The sequence below is a fragment of the Neoarthrinium moseri genome, assembly GCF_022829205.1.
Source record: "Neoarthrinium moseri strain CBS 164.80 chromosome Unknown scaffold4_Wmoseri_CBS_16480, whole genome shotgun sequence".
NCBI classification, from domain to species: domain Eukaryota; kingdom Fungi; phylum Ascomycota; class Sordariomycetes; order Amphisphaeriales; family Apiosporaceae; genus Neoarthrinium; species Neoarthrinium moseri.
Genome location: NW_026055118.1, coordinates 263,539 through 282,611, shown reverse-complemented (window position 1 = coordinate 282,611; position 19,073 = coordinate 263,539). Strand labels below are relative to the sequence as shown.

Genomic DNA, 19,073 nt, shown 5'->3' with positions numbered 1-19,073 from the left:
CCTTGGCTTCGCGTCTGCACACCTCGGGTTGTTTGCGCCTTTCTCTTTTTCCGGACCCGCCGCACCCAAGCGCATTCGGAGATAGATCGATCTCGAGGCAGACGTCCCTGTCCCCCGTCCTCGTCCTCCACGTAGCCACCCACAAACAAACCCAACAAACAAGCCAACGCAGCAAGGCGCGACTTGCCGCCCGACGTTTCCTTGCTCCTCCTTACCGACGAGCCGCAGCAGCAGCCGCAACTCGAGCTGCCGGAGCTTGCCAGCACCCCCGGGAGGCGCCTCGCAATTTCAGCCTCGTGCCACGCCCTTGTCGCGCAGACGAGGCCCGGGAGCGCGCGCGTCACCGTCCCCGAGCTCGCAGAAGCAGTGGGCAGGTCGCCGCTGCTTCGCAGACCCCAAGCCGGCAAGATGAATCCTCATCTGCCGGCTGGGCAGCCCATGCCTGGAGGTGTAGGGGGGATGGGAATGGGAGGGAGAGGTCCCGGTGATATGGGCCCCGGCCCAGGACCGCACACAGCCAACGGCCCGCGTAGGCGGCCACAATATGCTCACCAGCAGCACTCGTACGGCCACCACAACCACAACCAGCCCATATACTACCAGAACAGCCATATGAACCCCTACGCCAGCGCCTACTACCCCCAGGCCCCGCCTCACTACCCGGCCGCCTCCATGCCCGGCAACCCCTACATGCAGTACAACGCCTATGCTGCCCGCTCGCCCCCGGCTATGCACCAGCAGCAGTATCCTTCAATTGTCTCGTCGACCATGTCACATCCGCCCCAGCCCTACTCGAGACCGCCTCCTCAGCAGCCCTCGCCCGCCATCTCGACACCTCCGCCCTACCACATGGCTCAGCCGCCGCCGCCGCTGCCGATTCCCCAGACGCCGTCCTCGACGCATTCGTCGCAAGCGATACAGGCGCCCCTGACCCCTCCGACACCCCAGAGCCAGGAGTCCGTACCGCCTCCTCAACCAGAGCATGATGTTGTACAAGCGAGCGCACCGTTCCGGCCCCCGGTGAGTCACCCCACGCGCAGACAAGTCTGTTTGTTCCCTGATATACTAACGCTCTCTGCAGTTGCCATGGCTTTCGCACCCCGACCTTCCGTTCCCCGTCAAAGCCGCCAGATCCCGCAGGAGAAGGAGAATAATGGCCAGCGAGACCGAGGGCGTACAGCTACCAGCCAACCAGCAGGCCGGCATAGAAACCTTGCCCGAACCCAGTGCAGAGACGGAAGCCGAGCCCACAGCTCCCAAGACCCCTACGCTCAAGGAGCCTGTCCCCGCGCAACCTCTATCCGCATCCACCGAGACTCTCGAGCGGCCAGAAACGCCTTCCACCCAGGATCTACCTTCAGAGGGCGCCCAATCCACTTCGCCCACCACTCCAGTCTCGACGCACACAACCCAGGCTTCGATAGCAGCGAGCATCACCCCCACGCAGTCCTCCAAGTCCGCGTCGAAAGCTGCCGCACCGGCCGTCCCTATTGTTCCTATCCTTCCCAAGAGCAGCCCCAAGGACGCAAAAACCGTGTCTAGTGTGGAGCAGCCAGCCATCGACCAGAAGCAGACGCAGCCAAGTTCAACGCCTGATTCAGCTCTGAACGGCCAGCCAGTTGTGCCTGATGCTGTTGCGGACGTCAAGGATGAGCCAGCCGCAGTACCTGTCAGGGCGGCGCCGAAATCGTGGGCGAGTCTGCTTGCAAGCAAAACATCAGCCCCTGCTGGGGCTGCCCGCAATTCCGCCTCTGCGTCTGCTGCCAACGGGTCAAGTGCTGCTGACGGTGCTACCGGAGAGGCAGGTAGCGGTGTGGCGGGAAGCTTTTCCAAGTCCAACGCCAGCTCGCAAGCCGAGGCTCTCCGCGCATTCACCGTTGGCAACTCGAAACTTGCATTTCTCGAGCCCAGAGGTTTGATCAACACTGGGAACATGTGTTATATGAATTCAGTAGGTGCCCTTTCTTCCGCATCACGACTCGACGCAATTATAAGACGTTGACTAACACGTTGCACCTAGGTCCTTCAAGTTCTAATCTTCTGCATACCCTTTTATGACTTCTTGGATCAGGTCAGCAAGAAGGCAGCTCACAGTTTCAACAGTGAAACGCCCTTAATTGATGCCATGTAAGCCGCTTCCCTACCTGGTTGAAATATGTGAGAGAGCGGCTCTAACGAGAAGGCAGGATTATGTTTATGCGCGAGTACAAGGTGATCGACTCGGCAGTGTCCGTAGATCAACTGAGGCGCCGATTGAAGACCGAGGAGCTAGAGCAGTATGGTGAGCCATTCACGCCCGAGTTTGTATATGAAGCCATAAGGAAGCTTCCCCGATTCGCAAGCATGAGAGTAAGCGCCCATGTTGAAAACCCTTGGAGCCATTGTGTGCTGACAAGTATTGAAGCATGGCCATCAACAAGATGCTGAAGAGTTCCTTGGGTTCCTCCTAGAAGCCCTCCATGATGAGTGCACACGGGTTATGCGGCATCTTCCTGACGCGTCAAGTGGCAGCACAGCTGGAAACTCTTCTGTTACCACTCCTGCCGCCAACTCACCTACCGACACGAGCGATAGCAGTGCCTGGCTTGAGGTTGGCAGGAAGCAGCGTGCCGCTGTCACGCGTTCTTCCGGCCACCCCATTACGTCGTCTCCTATTACCAAGATCTTTGGTGGTCAGCTGCGCTCCGAGCTCCGTGTCACGGCTCTCAAGGACTCCGTGACACTTGAGCCCTATCAGCCCCTACAACTCGATATCGATTCGCCGAACGTGCGAAACATTGTGGACGCATTGAAGAATCTAACTAGAGCTGAGAGATTGCAGGGAGACTTTGGCTCGCCCAGAGGCCCTGATGCTGTTGCTCATAAGCAAGTCTTTATCGAATCACTTCCTCCGGTCCTGATCCTCCACCTCAAGCGCTTCCAGTTCGACGCCAAGGGCGGCACTGTCAAGATTTGGAAGAAGATTGGTTACCCCTTGGAGCTGGAGATTCCTGCCGAAGTCATCTCGCGCCAGAAGAGGAGCACCCTATTTGAGAATGGCAACCCACCCAAGTATCGATTGATCGCTTCTGTGTATCACCATGGCAAGAACGCCAGTGGAGGTCATTACACGGCTGATGTCCGTCGCCAAGATGGACGTGAGTGGATTCGTTTGGATGACACTGTGATCCGCCGGGTACGCAGTGAGGATGTTGCCGAAGGCGGCGCCGAGGAGGACGCCAACAAGCACGCTCGATCCGAAAACAAGAAGGAGGCCATTGTGGGCGGATCTGGTAACAGATTCGAAGGCATTGGCGACGACGATGCCGGTGAAGAAGAAGGTTGGAACAAGGTGAGCGCACCAGCCGGCGGCGCCAAGAAATGGAGCAGCGTGGTGAACGGAAGCCCAAACCCTGCTGTCCCTGCCCCCAAACCAGTCAAGGACAACAAGGCGGACAACAAGGTCGCCTACCTGTTGTTTTACCAGAGGGTCTAGGGGACCAGCTTGCATACGATTCACCGCGAGTTTGAGAGGGCAACAGGCGCAGGACGAAACAAAATTGGGGTAAAATCTCTAATGTGGTATAACGGAGAATGAGGACCTGTAACATTTTTGTTTCAGCGGGTCTTCCCCTCGGGCATGTTTATGACATCTTCATGATGGTGCTGGCGCAGGAATGCATGACATTCGGCGGCAAGGAAAAGCGTGGATCACGGTGTGATATATGCCATCGACCTCATGATGTAGAGTATAAGAGAAAAAGTCGACAAACCCTAATAAAACCATTTCTTCCCAGCCTTTTCGCTCTTCTCTTCCATGTACTTATAGCTGCCAATGAAATCATCTACGAAGTGTTTTACCGAGAGTTAGCAAAAAGTACCCTGTCTATGTTCATCAATAGGTAGGTCATGCTGAAGAACCTGTCAATTTGATGCACAGGGCATGCACCGGTTACTCAATATCATCTACAGAAAAAGGTATAACCCAACTCAGATAGTTTGTGGAATCAGGTAACGGGTGATTGCACATCGTTCTCGAGCCAGCCAGTAGTAAGATGCGGCAGCATCAAAGGCTTACAAGCAAGCAAATTTGAAAGCTCCAAGAGCTCCCAAATAATATTATATTAAACTGAGATCTGAACCTTGAATGTAACGTGAGGCGAACGGTCACGGGGTTCTGCTGCCTGTGTATCTTCAGGTCTAGTTTGCTCCTTCTGCAGCTCGTCCAGGCCACGCTACGCGCTGGGAAACGATATGCACTTGGAGACTGATACCGTCAGCTGGGTGGGTATGGAGCAACAAAGGAATGCTGCTCTGAAACCAACAGACCATACCGCGCAGTGCTCAGAAAATTGAAGTGATAAATCTCTCTAACTTGTCGGAATCCCTTGCTTCATTTACTCCACAGCTGAAACCCTGGAGCATGTTGGAATGCAGTGCATTTACAGGTTTATGCCCGCTCTGTGCCAACCCTGTTCTTGAGGCAAAAACTCTCTATCATATCCTGAGCGTTTATTACTTATGACATATTTTGAGACCATAGTCATGGAATTGCGCCTTGTTTGAGAATTAGGGGCCTGGCTCTGAGCTAGTGTAGTCATAGCTGGTCCATACTAATACCACAGTAGACCGGAACAAACCCTCCTTTTTCCAAAAACTTAGCCACGGACGGCCAAAGCTATCAAGTTACCATTTGGTCTGCAATGCTGACTGCCGTATTGCTGACCAATCGGCATTGGCGGAGCTCTCTTGTCATCTTTCCAATAAGTAAGGCAAATACCTTGAGATCATGCAAGAGAGACATTATGAGATGTAACTATATCTCATTGTAGGAAATGAATGTGGCTAGCGGTCGAGGGCTCGAGAAATGACCACCAGATCAAAAAGCGTTTATCCGGGCCCTGCTGCCACAAGTGGCAGCATACGTCGCAATCTGCTTCATCAGTCAAACAGGCCAAGAATGTTTTTCATGGGCCGTAGAGCAAGTAATGTCCCGTATCTCCGTTGGTGTATCCATCACTTTCCATAAATTAACTTGGTAAGTTGGTTTCAACAACCAGGCGTGCAAGCAGCAATGAATAGCCTAGCCGAGCCGGTCAACACACACTTCATGTAAGTAGAGCGCATCCTCATTCATAACAAGTTGATAATCTGCAGGTCGCTGAGGTGATGTCTGCATGACGGGAACACGCTGCTCGCGTGCGGCCTGTGTACATGCAAAGTCCCTTTTGGGAAATTGTTCCTCGACCCACACGACTAGATTGCTTGCTTAACGGGCCAATATGGTAGTCTCCGTCTTGAGGCGGCCAAGAAGTAGATGCGCCAACTGAGAGCCATGGTAGTAGGATGGAGCGAACGCGAAGCCGCTTCGTCATCGGGACCCAGCCACCGGCGAGGCCAACGATTGCGAGAATGAGAGCGTTCTTGGCGGTAGGATTTATGCGAAGGAATGTCTTCCAGCAGAGTCGCACTATGATCCGTCAGCAATCACGCTGGGTCAGCAATAAGCTGAACGGCACAGCACATGGGCATCGCAAACGGCTGACCCAAGCTGCTGGGTCTAGCTGTACCTCGCCTCTGCCAAAAACGAAATGGATGACGCGGGCGTGTTCGCATTCAGCTATGCACGCTCTTCTGCAAGTCCTCTACCCTGTCTTGAAGACAATCCAGCACGTTCACCACACCCATGTCCTAGCTGAGCCCCGTCATGCGCCTATTGGGTGAGACTGTACGATGCGCCTGATGCTACGCTGCAGTTAGACTAGAGATTTGAGTATACAATGTGGGGCGCCAGCCCTCGAGGGGACAACTGCCTGGCCAAGCCTTCCGGTGTTCGCAAGTCACGCGAATTCTGTGCTCTTGAGCCGCGTGACCAGGTACCCGCCATCACAGGGTCTCAGGGTTCGTCAGACCAGGGGTCCAACAAAGAGAAGGAATGCTGGTGATGTTGGGCCAAATATAACTGAGGATCATTCCCCTCCCTCAAAAGACAAAGAGACCGGACTTGTTAGACAGTTGGTCACAGACCACCACATATTGAATATAAGGATGTCCAATTCCACTACTGTAGTCATGACGAATTTACACTCCACGACTGCTAGGAACAAACATATCTGTTCGACTAGTATCGACAAATAGCATTACACTACTGCTAGTAAGACAGATTCTTAATTTTCGCTTTCAAGGCTGACCACTACGAAGACCGCAGAGCTTCGACGCCGTGGAGCTCTATACTACAGCACAATGCTTGATTCCATCAAAGACAAAGCGCAGCAAGTCAATGTTCCGGACATTCAATTCGAATACGGCAATGCCGGTGCACGACGCGGTGCTCTGTCCTGCCCACCTTTGAAAGACTGGGTACCAACCGACATGAATGTGGGGCAGGAAGTGAAGCAACAGAACTTTGAGACGGCAAAAAAGCTTTTGGAAAAAGCTCTGTCTACGCCAGAGGCTGAACAACCCTTCAGAGTTATCAACCATGAATCGCGACCCATACTGGTGATCCGACGACTTGAGAAGAATGGAGACCTGGTGCCGACGATTGCGGTGGTTGTGAGATCCGATACTCCTCAACAGGCTGCTGAGTTCGTAGAGGTCTTCGAGTTGTCATGGAAAACCACAAAGACATTCCTGAAGAAGGAGAAGAGCGCCTGTTTCGCTATTGAGTTCATCGCTGTTGGCCGCGACCACCTTCTAGCCCAAGAATCTTATCCGTTTGCGTTGCGGAATGACTGGGAATTCACAAGCACGCAGAAACTCGCAGGATAGAGGACTGTCATGGGGTGGTTGGTAAATCAGAAATTCAGTTGATAGACTAGGGGAATATCAGTTGCTGAGACTCCTTTCCGGCCTTGCAGATGTGAGGCGACGCACCACGACCCCCTTGGTCAACTGAGGCTGTGGGTTAACGGAACCCAGAGCTTAACGTGATGCAAAGATCTCCGTCCCCCACACGTCAACTGAAGTAGCGAACTACGGTGGATGTAAGTCTTGATTGCCGAGACCGTAAAAAAAGCTTATTACTATTTGGCTCAAGCAAGTTCCATGCAAATCAACTCTGTAGTATTTAGAATTAAGCTTTGATTTGGTCGCAAGGCGTGGAAGGACTATCAGACTAGAAAATTCTTTCTATTTCATTCCTACTCCTCTGTACGGAAAAGGACTTATATAAAAATCATCATACCAACTGCACGAACCTGCGTCCTCCTTTGTTCTTCTTCGAAGCAAACGTACCTTCTTCTCAGTAAGAGCATCAAACATGTGCGCGTACAATGGTCCTCGCAATGATTCCACGCGGCCGATGGACCCGTCACTCAAGCCCCCAGAGCACGTGTTTGAGGCCGAATTTTTACTTTACATTCTGCTGCGCACGTTTCATTCGAAGTATCGCGACTGTCTTAGCCCCGATCAACTTTGTGCCCAACACACATTGCTCAAACTTCGCTCCGGGCAACGCAACCTCGTACTCGAACATTTGATGTCACGATATGCTACAGCATTAGATGTTCTGTTCTTTTCGGGTTTCTTGTTTAGGCCTACACGGCGTCGTGTCTGCTGTGGTTACAAACCCCCGGTTAATTGTCCGATCAGCAAGATATTGATCATGGAGGAACAGCCCAAACTCAAGCGCGACCAAGTTTTCACAGAGCTTGAAGGTGAATGGATCGATATCGAGGTGCCTCGAACAGCATCTCCTGGTGTACACATGCGCTCCTCTCACAAAACTAGAGCAGTGAAAGCCCGTGGAAAACGGCATGTCAGCTGCTCAAGAGGCATAGACCTGGGTAGATATAACGCCGAAACCCGGGAAATTATCATCTTCAAGAAGTGCGAGGGTCAGCACCTCACGTACGACGAGATGCTCCTGACACTTGTACACGAGATGGTCCATGCATTCCTCGACTCCTTTGCGGACTACGATTCGCGGACTTACAAGAAAGCTATCATGGCGAACGAGTGGCATGGAACGGTTTTCCGTCAGCTGAATGGCGCTATAATGAGGGAAATCGGCCTATTGCTCCCCAACCTGGATGTTTCGAGCCTCGGCGTCATGCCTCACGAGATCATCATGAAAGAGTGGTGGAGTGGCTATCCGAGGGTGAAAAAGCGCTTCATAGACGCTGAGAAGCGATGGCAACGATACACTTCTCGCGATGCCAAACCAACCAAACCTCCCAAGGCGAATGGGAAAAAGAGGAGCGTAGCAATGGTCAATCCATTCGAGCCGCTTCCGCTCATGTCTCACGAACTAGCGCTGGTTACTCCGTCATCCGCGTATGCGCGTTTGTCGGACAGCGGCAAGAACATGCGTTGTCACGCAAAGAGAAACGATTTAAGTGTATCTCGTACGATCGAAACACGGCGGCTTCGAATCATGATTCAGATACGGGAACTTGCGTCACACAAGTCGACCGAAGAGGGAGTCAGAGAAAGAGGACTCGTGCATTTGTAGAGAGAAGCACATCAGAAGGCTGCATCTTTGGTGAGGCACAATGTGGAAGTTTACTCAGTAAGACGTAATATGTACACACCCCTTACTCTTCGGGTACATGGTGTCCTCGAGCGTTATCTGCCTTCCTCTTCTTACCTTGTCAGTCAACTCAGGTAGGCGTTCCACATCCGTCATGTCTGCCCCACCATGAAGCTGGGAATAGTAAAACGCATTTTCAATTTGGAATGCTCTGCGATCAGAGGCCTCAGGATCTGCTCCATTTTCCAACAGCCACTCAACAAAGGCCCAGTCTTGACAACCCACTGTATGGGACAGTGGTGTAGCTGTGTAAACCCCACCAATGCAAATGAAACTGTATTTATGACAATCTCGGATCTACGAGGGCGAGAAAAGTTAGCCGCTTATCCCATCATGTACGGCTTTCCTCCGGCGGATCGGATGGGAAGAAGACACCAATATCGACCTACAAGTCCCTCAGCCCACCTCAGCCCATTGATATCATCTCCGAGACTAAGTGAGTGTTCTGCCATTCGATAGCGAGCCTGGTCGACAGGTGTCTTGCCTGTCCGCTTTTCTGTGGGATGACGGTTTACAAGGGAATGCAGTGGTTTTCCATAGTCGAGTCTGGCTCCGTGCGAAAGCAAGAGATCCATGGCCTCAGGCAGTGCTTCAGTAACCGCCATGTTTGGCACATCTCCAGATTTACGCTACGCTGGGGCCTGAGCCGGGAAAAGGTGAAATAAGGCGGACGGATACGCATTGCGAGCAACCTTTGGATCCGTCCCATGCTCGAGAAGGAATCGCAGTATCGATTTATCTTTTACACAGCGCACGTAATGCAATGCAACTCTTTGCCCTCCAGGAATCAGGATCTGGTTGGGATGCCACCCGTGATCGGCAAAAGCTTTGAGAAGTTCTAATAATGTGGATTGCCGCCCGTAAATATGCTTTCCGGCGAAGGTGCCATTTTGCATTTCGTTTCAAAAACCCGGGTGTGAAGTTTGACATTTCGCTCTTGCATGAGGTATTGTATAATCTCGGCTTGGAACCCATGTGCTGCCTTCTCCAAACCGTACTGCAGGTCTGAATGAGGCGGCCGTGAGTGTCCAACAAAGCTGCGCATCTTATCCAGCTCCCCCTCAGCGCAAGCTGGATAGAACTGAAGCGACGCATCGTCTTTATTGTAGATTTCTTGTCCGTTCATTAAGAAATCGGGTTCTGGAACCCTCCGGGGTAGTAGAGGGAGGTCGGCATAGGTCGCTTCGATTCTTCGCCTTTCCTCGGCACGCACTATATCTATTGGGGACTCAGACTTGGTGCGCTTAGAGTCTGAGGCACCACGAGCGTTGTCGCTTGAATCTTCATGACGTGTGCGTTTAATCGCGACGGACTCCATTGGAATGAATGATACAACATGAAGTCTCCTGCCCTAGGCGTAATGGAGAATGGGCGTTGTTATTGCGGTGGCCCGCCTCCGATGCTGGGATGTAATCATTGGGCTGTTGGTAGGTTAAAGTCTTCAAATTATGGAGCAGTCTAGCAACTGCATGGAAAGGACGAACTGCTTCCTTTGTGGAGGCGAGGCGTTCGCTGCAGTGTGCCTGAAAAAGGGTACTTTGAGGCGCAGCACGCTTGTTGGTGGTTTTTTATATGCCGTGCTGAATATACTGACAGAGTGATATGAGATCGAACAACTGTGTCGCGCAAACGGAGACCTCATAGTGCGCCTTGCTCCAAGGCAGACGGGTGCAAAATGGTCTACAAGTAAACTCGTCCTGTACTAGCACAGCGAATCAGCCTCAACCTTACAACATGCTAATTGGTCAAGTCCTGTCTGCCTGCCCACAGACAAGTCCTGTCTCAAGTTTATCTTTAGGACAACCGATGAGATCCCGAGTCATCTAATAGTTATGGTCGTATGTGAGGGTGATTTGGAGTATCTGGTCTTATATAGAGAGATTCCTAGAATCAACGGACTCTCTAGTACGTGGATAACAGCGGCCTTTGTTATGGAGAGTGTTTTCGCAAGTGCGTTGATGGAGTTCTGTTACTTGAATGTTACGCTAAATCAATGGGTATTTATTCAATCTCATCCCGTGACCTGAACTCGCTAATGTAAGTTGTATCGCTACAGCCGATACCTTTACTATGCATCGAATCACCAGCGTTTACGCAATAGCAGCCTTTGCCAAGTTACTGTTAAACGTCGAGTCTTTGAACGGCACAGTGGCATCGCCAAAATCGGTATTTGATAGAGCTGTCCGAGCAGCATCAGTCAAACTCTCCCACGCAATCAAAGGCTGCTCGCCGCCCTTGGTGCTGGTGGTGCCAAGCTGATGGTTGACGGGCCAGTTGCTGAAGTACCGAATCTTGGGGCGGCTGCCGTCGAGTGGGAAGTTGCTCGTGATAACGTCGAAGTCGCCGTGTGCAGAAGTGGCCAGACCTTTGATGGTCTGTGACGTAAGGTTATCGATCCACACGACGATACCCTCCCAATCATGGCGGTGGCCAAGGCCACTGGACGGCGAATCCTTGGGCATGTACCTGTACATGAGGTCAGTCAAGAATCATATTCACTGTGTGAAGACACCCTTACCAAGAATACATAAGCGCATAGTAGTTGCCGTATTGTGCGCCACGGGCGTAGACCTGGCCAGTGCTAGAACTGCACCCATCACTCGAACCTCCACTGGTAGCCAAACCGCCCCTATCATCAAAGATTAATCACATTATCTTTCCCAAGAAGTCGTAAGCTTACCCTGTGTTGCCGGCGGCGTCAACAGCCGGGAATGGTACACAGCCGTTCACAACCTTCAACCACGGTTTATACTTGAGCAGGGCACTGCCGAGAGAGCCGCTAGGGACCGCCTGGGCGAAACCAACGACGGCATCGTGGTTAATGACAGCACGGGGCTGTAGCGGGGCGGCAGTCACACCCAAAGCCGCCGAGAGGAAGCCGGCGATATGGCTAATGCGCATCTTGACGATCGAAGTTGCCGACGGGACGTTATGGACAATCAGATACAGGTATGACGAGCCCAGCACTTGCAGCAGATCTTCGACGAGAGAGGGTCCTCACATATTTATGAGTCTGCAGCACATGCTTGTCGCCCGGCGCTCAGAGCGCAACGCAGCAAAGCGCAACGCAGATCCCATTTCCCAGAATTGGATACTCGATGGTAGTGGGAAGCAGGGGTCTTCTCCACACCGACCGGGGCCGCGAGCCTTGAATGTAGTGGCCAAGCGCATGAAAGACGCGGCAAAGCCATCTTGTCGACCCCGGTTGACAGCCGAACAAGCAGGGAAGCTCTCGGGCGAAGCAACTCTATCACCCACTGGGGCTGTGGAAGGTGATCACGTTGTCGAACGATGAGGAAGCCGGCCGTCTAAGGTCCCTTTGCAATGCAACGATCATGCATTGGCGCCTCCGGTAGCGCGCCAAGACCCCGGTGTAGGGTTGCGGGTAACATGCGAGAAAGTGAACCAAAACGTGGGTAGATCTGGAGGTTATCGCAGGTTGCCGCTGACGATGGCGGTGTTTCGAGAACGAGCTGCCCCTGTCAGCACATGCAGCTAGTAATATTCAAGCCCGTATGGGGTGGCAGCGCCGGCACTCGTCATGTGCTAAATGTCTGGATTAGCCTGGAGTTGCACGAACTACAATTACAGCTCCACTATGAATGGTGGGATTGAAGTCTACAATGTACGATGTTAGGGTCGGTTGGCTGTATCTGGGTCGACAGCCGCTTGCCAGCCCACTCCTAGGCGCGCTTGAGGAACGTGGTTGAAAGCCAACAATACACTTGACCAACTGGCCAGAAGATACATGGTGTTTCACTGCTATTATCGCGCATTGAAGGCATAACACCAGCGATCCACAATGTCGTGATACTTGGGAACCTTAATTGAATGCACAAGCATGCAGGTACATTCCTATAAATACTAGTCGATCAATGTAAAAGAGACACACCAAGACCATGGAGCCGGTGGCTCAATTGCTATTCTGGTATTCATTGACACGTGCTAAAGAAAGACGCCGTGCCTGTACCTATCAAAAACAAAGTCTAACTCCTCACACTGTTGGTATCGCAGCATCCACACCTAGTATCGTTATAAAACTCAATCCGCCCCAAATTGCTCTGCTGAGTCAAAATTAATGAGTCGTGGCAGAATTATCTGCACAGCTGAAGGCAGAGCCAATCACACCCGAATCGTAAGCGTTTTTAATTGATAGAATGGTTGAGTAACTATATGAGAAATGTCAGTGTCAATATCTTTAGGTGCGGGTTCCATAATGCGCCAAAAACTTACGTTCCGCCAACACAAATGAAGGCTCCGAGAAGCACCAGGAACCAATGGAAGTAGTACTGAGCCTTCTGCCAGGCACTGCCTCGCCTATACTCCGAGAAGTCGTGCAGCCACAAGATGCCTGGAATCGTGATGGCCATCGGCGCAAAGCAGACGGCTCCCGTTAAAGCAATGAGGTAATTGAAGATTGCAATCGCCTCTGCCAAAATGAACGCGACCACGCCAAGGCTGATTGTGCAACCAAGCCAAGTCACCCAGTGCGTGACTGTGTTTGACTGAAGGTGCTTGGTGCCTCTCAGGATACGCACGAACAGATACTTTGCTGCGACGTGCTGGTAAAGACAACCGCTTACAGCCAGCCCGATCAGCGCGATGCCGTAGGACACCTTCTTGATCGTGCCGCCAGCGCTACCCAGAGATGGGTTTGTCACCCAACCACCGCACCATCTGTAGACAACCAAGGAGAAGGACAGGTACATGGCGAGGACCAGCGACATACAGATATACAACGCTTTCTTGTATTCCCGGGGGTTTCTCATCTCTGCAGGATTGCTTGTTAGTCTCTATACTTTAGGTTCGTCCATTGAGCCACTGTCTATCGATCGTGGTGACCCCCAAGCGCACCTCAGGTTTATTCACCCCCCTGACGCCGAGATCGTAAAAGAAGTGTTGAATCAAGGACTTACCTGAGATGACAGGAAGGAAAGCAGAGGTGCCAGCTGTTGAGACGAAAATTGTCGCAGTAGCAGTCATGCCCGCCGCGAACGTCGGGTAAGCGATCACATGGTATCCCAGCTCGAAGTCACCCTCTTGAGGCGCGGCAGCTGGCCGGTCCAATGTCGTTACCCCGATGACTACGACCAAGATGGCGATGAAAATGGAGAAGAAGCCGACCCAGGTGAGCCATCCAATGTTTCGCAGCGTTCGAATCGAGGCAGCGGCTGTGATGATAACAAAGGAGAGGAAACCCCACCAGACGGTACAGGCTGCGTGGTCCGACAGGGCATTGAATGCCACAGACAAACCGACGATGCCGCTTCCCGTACAGAGGATATAGGCGACCAGATATAGTATTCCGATGACTTCCCGGAACCACGCTCCTCCGACCGTGTATCCCATATCGGCCAAGGCTAATTTCTCATTAATGTAGGTTTCTTCGTTGCTTTCGAGGTTTCTTACAGTGACATTCGGGGTGCCTGGTCTTGAAGTTGCCCTGAATCACGGCTGTGTCTTAAATCTATATTAGCCTATGACTGCTACCACGAGGCCAACCTGCTTACATGTGTTCATGAACGACCATCCTACCACGGACAAGGCTCCTCCAAGGGCACCCAAAGTATACATGGCTGTAGGGATCGAAAGAACGCCAGTTGCAAAGATGATCTTGAGGAAAATTATCGTTGCACGAGGCCAGCTCACGTTTCGGAAGTCAACGCCGTCTTCCGTCTTCAGGAAGACCTCATGGCTCTCCAGTTCAGCTTCCTTCATCGAAGCTGCCTCTGCGCCGTCACTGCCCGGCGCAGCCGGGCTGATGTCAAGCTTCTCGTTCTTGGTTTCGTTCGCGGCGGCCATTTTGAAGCGTCGTCAAGTGCCCAAGAGGCACAAGGTAAAGTTATGGCAATGCAGCTTGGAGATGGGGGGTAATATTCGAGCTCCTGCGCATGCAGGTCGCCGGGGTTACACGAGGCGGAATATATAGGAGCCTGTACACCCCAGATATCGCAGAGGACTTGGGACGTGCCACATCTTCCGCACTAATTGATAACCCAACAGCCTGGGTCAAATACCAAGGCACATGGCAAGATCGGAGCTATGCGAGGATATGGAGAGCACAAAATGTAGATAGATACAGAGCCCTTGAGATCCAACGTTATCAAAACACCCTAGTGAGGATCTACTTCAGGCCCTCCATGTCTGGGGAGATAGCAGATACCTAGACCGTCCAATCAGAGAAGACAGACGCACTGCCGGGATGGACATCGGCTTCTGTCTACCGTTCCACCCTCGCCTCCGACAGGTGCACTTCCAATTCAAACTGAAGGTGGCAGACAGATTGGCTTGATTTCGGAGCTTGGGTTCCCCAGGCCAGCAAGGTGCGACTCACTGAGGGCATCTGGCCTGGTGTTCATCGTTATCAGTAGTAGTAGTGGAAGATGCGATCGGCACATCCGATAAAGCTGGCAGACTTCTCGGGTGGCTCTTAGGTCGATAGCAGGCTTCCTCGATGAAGCAATCTTCTCGTAGCTCTTATCAACTTCCATCGACCGGCACGATTGAATGCGTATGTGCAGCTTGGTACTGAATTCGTTAGAAGCTGAGGACCCTATACTGTAATGTAGCCGATTGGTATCAAACCTGATAAGTCCGCAACATGGACGAATCTCGACGCCGACAATTCAAGTTGCCCTTATATGCTGCCTTGACCTTTCGGTAATTTCTCGTTGTTGCAGCCACGAGATATATCTAGCATGCGACTTGCGTACGAAGAGTGGTTGGCTTTGTAGATAGCCCTGAGCCCATCCATTATCCTGTTCCGAGTCCTTTGGGCCGCCTGGCTAACGCATAGGCCATCTCAAAGATAAGCCAGGCTCCACCCTGTTGGCGTCTTTTTGCGATTAGTCTCCATACTATCCATCTTCTACTTCAAGAAGTCCTTCACATTAAAGAAACTTGCGATTCTACAAATCTGATTCAGAATGGAGCCTCATCCATGTGCAACGCGCTCATTGACAGCATCCATTTGTTGCTGCTCTGCTCGGTTTGGCTGTCTGCGGGACGCATCGCGCCACACGCAAGGATAATCCCAGACCTCGCCCAGCATCACCATTCTGCATCATGGGCATCACCAATCAGCAGCACTGGTTTGGCACTCGTTTGGTGGTTGGTAGGGCTGTCCGCTGAAACAAATCGCCCATGACTTCTTGGTCGCAGATGATCTGCACAGCGAAAATTGAGGCAAGATCCCCAATTAGACGTCTAAGACATTCCGCGCTGGACTGGCAAGGGATACCGCTCGTCACGGAGTTCGCCAGCCCAGTGGACTGTGCAAGTTCCAGGTGGCAGACTGTGGATCACACGATTGTTACGTGGGATCCCGGCTACGGACTCTTCGTCGACAAAGGTGTAACGTGTTTACCAAAAGGCCATGACAACCTGGTGGCGGCCTGAGAGGCTAGGCCGCAACACAGAGACAGTTCTCAGTATAGGGCCAATCTCATGTCCTAAAGCTTACACCACAGCCGGCCAAAGTGCTGTGGATGCGTCAAGTATACTTGTGGCATGTTGTCCATCGTGAGTCCAATCATATTGGCTTGCCTTGACTCGACATATGGGGAAGTTGACTCCCGTATATAGTGGCTACGCCATTCGTCAATTTCTTGATGTCGGTCACACAGAAGAATGCGTTTCACAAGTCTTAGCGGGACAAGCGTTGACTTGGGTAACGACCAATCCGGAGGGTAAATGGACAATAACCACGACGACTTTGACAGAGTCGACGGTAGTTTACGGAGTTCAAATAAGTGGGGTGATCCGACTTCGCTCCCATCTGACTGACTGCCCTCGAATTTCTAGTTAATTGGATGGAACTTCGCATCAGCAACGGCGACAGCGACGGCGACAGGTATGACGGGCACAACAGCTGCTAGCGCCTCAAGCTGTGCTGGCATAGGATCTATGAGTAGGGAAAACACGATAGGATTAGGCGTTGGTGTATCACTTGGAGGAACAGGGCTCGGCGCACTAGTTGCTGGCATTTTTATGATGTTCAGAGCCAGAAAAGCCATCAACATCCGCCTCGCTGAACCGGATCGGGGATTCGCCAAACAAGTCCCATCCTCTCAGCTTGCGAGCTCGTTCCCTCGAGGGAGTCACGCTGGACAGGCCCAAGGCAGCAGCTTTCCCGATTACCAGGTTCACGAGGCTCCGTCGCAGTGTCGGCTCTGGGGGGAGAGCGTAGCGGCACATAATTCCTCAATTCTACCACACATAAGCCGACGGAACAATGAAAGGGAAACGCGAATCGCAGAGATTGGAGGAGAGTTGTGACGGAATGGTGAAGTATGTTTTCCAGTGGCGATGCCTCAGGTTCGAGGAAGTTTCCTTCGCCTGCCTCTTATCGGCCGAGCCTTCACGCTGAAGTTCTAGAAATCGACAAAATTGTGTTGAAGATCCCTTGTGGTAATTTGTGTTCAAAAGATGAGAGATTGCAAGATATATTGTAATCTAAATGTTGACATCATCTATGAAAGCTAATGTAATAAAATCAACTGCCGGCTTGGGGGTCAATTAAGGGCACATCCAGGTCTGTACTTATCTAAACATTACCTGCGCAGTATGAAAGGATCCAAGTCCACTTATTGAAGCCTCTCACGCAGCACTCTGTCCCAGATACTTCCTAATTTGATAGAAACCGAGTCCAAGTGCCCAAACCACAACCAGAACAAGAGCTAGTCTCGGAGCGAAGATGGCACCCCTGACAACAACAAACCCGCTCACGGCTGCAAATACCAATGGAACCAGGAGGAAAGGCCGATAGGGCCGTTTCAGCTTGGGTTCCCGGAAACGAAGCACAACAGCACCTACGACTGTTAGGAAGAAAAACGAGTATTCGCCCAATCCGTTGAAAGTCAACAGGTGACGGAAGCTTCCGAGCAAGATGTAGAGTGCAGAAAGAATAGTCGATAGTAGTATGGCGTTCAGAGGCGCATCTGATTCCGAACGGTTGGGAGATCTAGCGGCATCGCTGTTGCCTTCCGACGAAGAGTCCTGGTTGGATCCAAAGCCAACCCGACCAACGATGGCGAAGAAACGTGGCAGCCAGTCTTTGTTGGCAGCAGCCACCGCCATACGGCCTGCGACAAACGAGTTACCAAGGAGTGATCCTGCCACCACCAAGCAGATCAGAATAGCAGCAACAACACCGACAACAGGGCCAAGGAGGCGCGTTATCGCGGTCTGGCAATGTAGTAATTAGCATTTGTGGCCCACGTGTGTTAAAGAAAAGACCGATCTTACCACTGCAACACTGTCTGTTGTCGACACAACGTTCCACGGAAGGAGGATGTAGTACCCAGCATTGGCAGCGAGAAAGCACAGGACGATGGTCGGCACGGCGGTGTTGATGGCCAATGGCAGCTGACGCGCTGGTTTGGAGAGCTCGGCCGAGATGTATATCGCCTTATCCCATCCGGAATATGCCCATAAGGCTCCATACAATGCGGCCGAGTAGTGCCCAAGTAGCTCCCATTGAGAGAGTTTCTCCCATTCAGTTTTGTCCCCGTCAGGATTGACGGTAGTGCGGTAAGCAAACCATGACTTCTTGAACCAATCCCTGCCGCCTATATCTCTATCGGGGTCTGCCAATTGGAGAGCTACAACTACGACCCCAGCTATGACGATCCCAGCAATGCTGACGAACTTGGTGAAGACGAAGAAATTGTTCAGCCGCGTGCTGGCTTTGGTGCTGATGGAGTTGGCAACATTCATGACGACCAGGATCAGAATGGAGAGTAGCTTGTGCTCAACAGAGTCAGCTTGGTCCGTGACGCCAATCGCCGAGAATATGCTCTCCACAAAAACGATGCTGAGTATAGCAAGCGTTGCTGGCATCACCGCAACGACCCAAGTCCACGCGGCGAGGAATCCAAAGACGTCGCCATAGATGTATTGGAGGTACGGTTGGACACCGCCTATAGTCTGCGTTAGTCTGTAGCTTGGGCCATCATCAAGGTAGCATGCCCACCTTCACCAGGGATCGCAGTTCCCAACTCAGCCATGGTGCTCGCACCGGTCCAGGCCAATATCCCTCCGACGAGCCATATGAGCAGTGCCACACCCGGCGATGGCACATTTGTGTCAATTGACCCAGGCGACGTGAAGATACCACTTCCGATCACGATGCTGATGACAATTGCGAATGCCTCCCGTGCACCGAGGTTACGGGAGAAAGTGCCGCGGGGCTCTACGTCTGTTGCTTGTGCGTCATTTTCAGAGTCATGGCCGTGATCCTGCTCACCAAGAAGCGGTCGCCGCTCTCCATTATCCTGAACTTCTGGCGATGTCATGTCCACGTTCTTTGAGTCACGGGGTTGGGAAACACGAAGTTGTTATTGCAAAGGGTGGCCGTCGGGCGGGACATGCTGCGGATAAGTGGGTTACGCCAGGTCGGTCCGAGCCAAGCCGTGATTGGTGGATCGCAGAGTCAAACACTCAACACCAGTCAACGGAATCGACACCACAGGACAAGAGTCTCTGTGAGAATAAGTCCATAAAATATGAAACAAATTTACAGAATACGCTCCAAGTCCAGAAATTGATCCCTCTAAGTATC

At 52.1% G+C, this 19,073-nt stretch overlaps 7 protein-coding genes across 7 annotated transcripts; 3 read left to right on the top strand and 4 right to left on the bottom strand.

Moving 5' to 3' along the window:
* Positions 1–408: 408 nt before the first annotated feature.
* On the top strand, positions 409–3,475 carry JN550_001891 (uncharacterized protein; the record flags this gene model as incomplete). Its single annotated transcript, XM_049313126.1, has 5 exons — positions 409–1,020; positions 1,082–1,951; positions 2,021–2,127; positions 2,187–2,349; positions 2,405–3,475. The coding sequence occupies 5 exons, from the start codon at positions 409–411 to the stop codon at positions 3,473–3,475; spliced, it is 2,823 nt and encodes a 940-aa protein (XP_049175952.1).
* Positions 3,476–6,222: 2,747 nt separating this feature from the next.
* JN550_001890 (uncharacterized protein) lies at positions 6,223–6,750 on the top strand (the record flags this gene model as incomplete). The annotated part of the gene is made up of 1 exon (XM_049313123.1): positions 6,223–6,750. One exon carries the CDS (start codon positions 6,223–6,225, stop codon positions 6,748–6,750), a length of 528 nt encoding a protein of 175 aa, XP_049175951.1.
* Positions 6,751–7,240: 490 nt separating this feature from the next.
* JN550_001889 (uncharacterized protein) lies at positions 7,241–8,434 on the top strand (the record flags this gene model as incomplete). Its single annotated transcript, XM_049313122.1, has 1 exon — positions 7,241–8,434. The coding sequence occupies one exon, from the start codon at positions 7,241–7,243 to the stop codon at positions 8,432–8,434; it is 1,194 nt and encodes a 397-aa protein (XP_049175950.1).
* Positions 8,435–9,350: 916 nt separating this feature from the next.
* On the bottom strand, positions 9,351–9,830 carry JN550_001888 (uncharacterized protein; the record flags this gene model as incomplete). Its single annotated transcript, XM_049313121.1, has 1 exon — positions 9,351–9,830. The coding sequence occupies one exon, from the start codon at positions 9,828–9,830 to the stop codon at positions 9,351–9,353; it is 480 nt and encodes a 159-aa protein (XP_049175949.1).
* A 772-nt stretch (positions 9,831–10,602) lies between these two features.
* JN550_001887 (uncharacterized protein) lies at positions 10,603–11,413 on the bottom strand (the record flags this gene model as incomplete). Its single annotated transcript, XM_049313120.1, has 3 exons — positions 10,603–10,978; positions 11,031–11,141; positions 11,193–11,413. The coding sequence occupies 3 exons, from the start codon at positions 11,411–11,413 to the stop codon at positions 10,603–10,605; spliced, it is 708 nt and encodes a 235-aa protein (XP_049175948.1).
* Positions 11,414–12,587: 1,174 nt separating this feature from the next.
* Positions 12,588–14,314, bottom strand: JN550_001886 (uncharacterized protein; the record flags this gene model as incomplete). The annotated part of the gene is made up of 5 exons (XM_049313119.1): positions 12,588–12,681; positions 12,746–13,283; positions 13,429–13,872; positions 13,922–13,972; positions 14,023–14,314. The coding sequence occupies 5 exons, from the start codon at positions 14,312–14,314 to the stop codon at positions 12,588–12,590; spliced, it is 1,419 nt and encodes a 472-aa protein (XP_049175947.1).
* A 2,796-nt stretch (positions 14,315–17,110) lies between these two features.
* JN550_001885 (uncharacterized protein) lies at positions 17,111–18,807 on the bottom strand (the record flags this gene model as incomplete). Its single annotated transcript, XM_049313118.1, has 3 exons — positions 17,111–17,698; positions 17,759–18,432; positions 18,486–18,807. The coding sequence occupies 3 exons, from the start codon at positions 18,805–18,807 to the stop codon at positions 17,111–17,113; spliced, it is 1,584 nt and encodes a 527-aa protein (XP_049175946.1).
* Between the last annotated feature and the right edge of the window lie 266 nt (positions 18,808–19,073).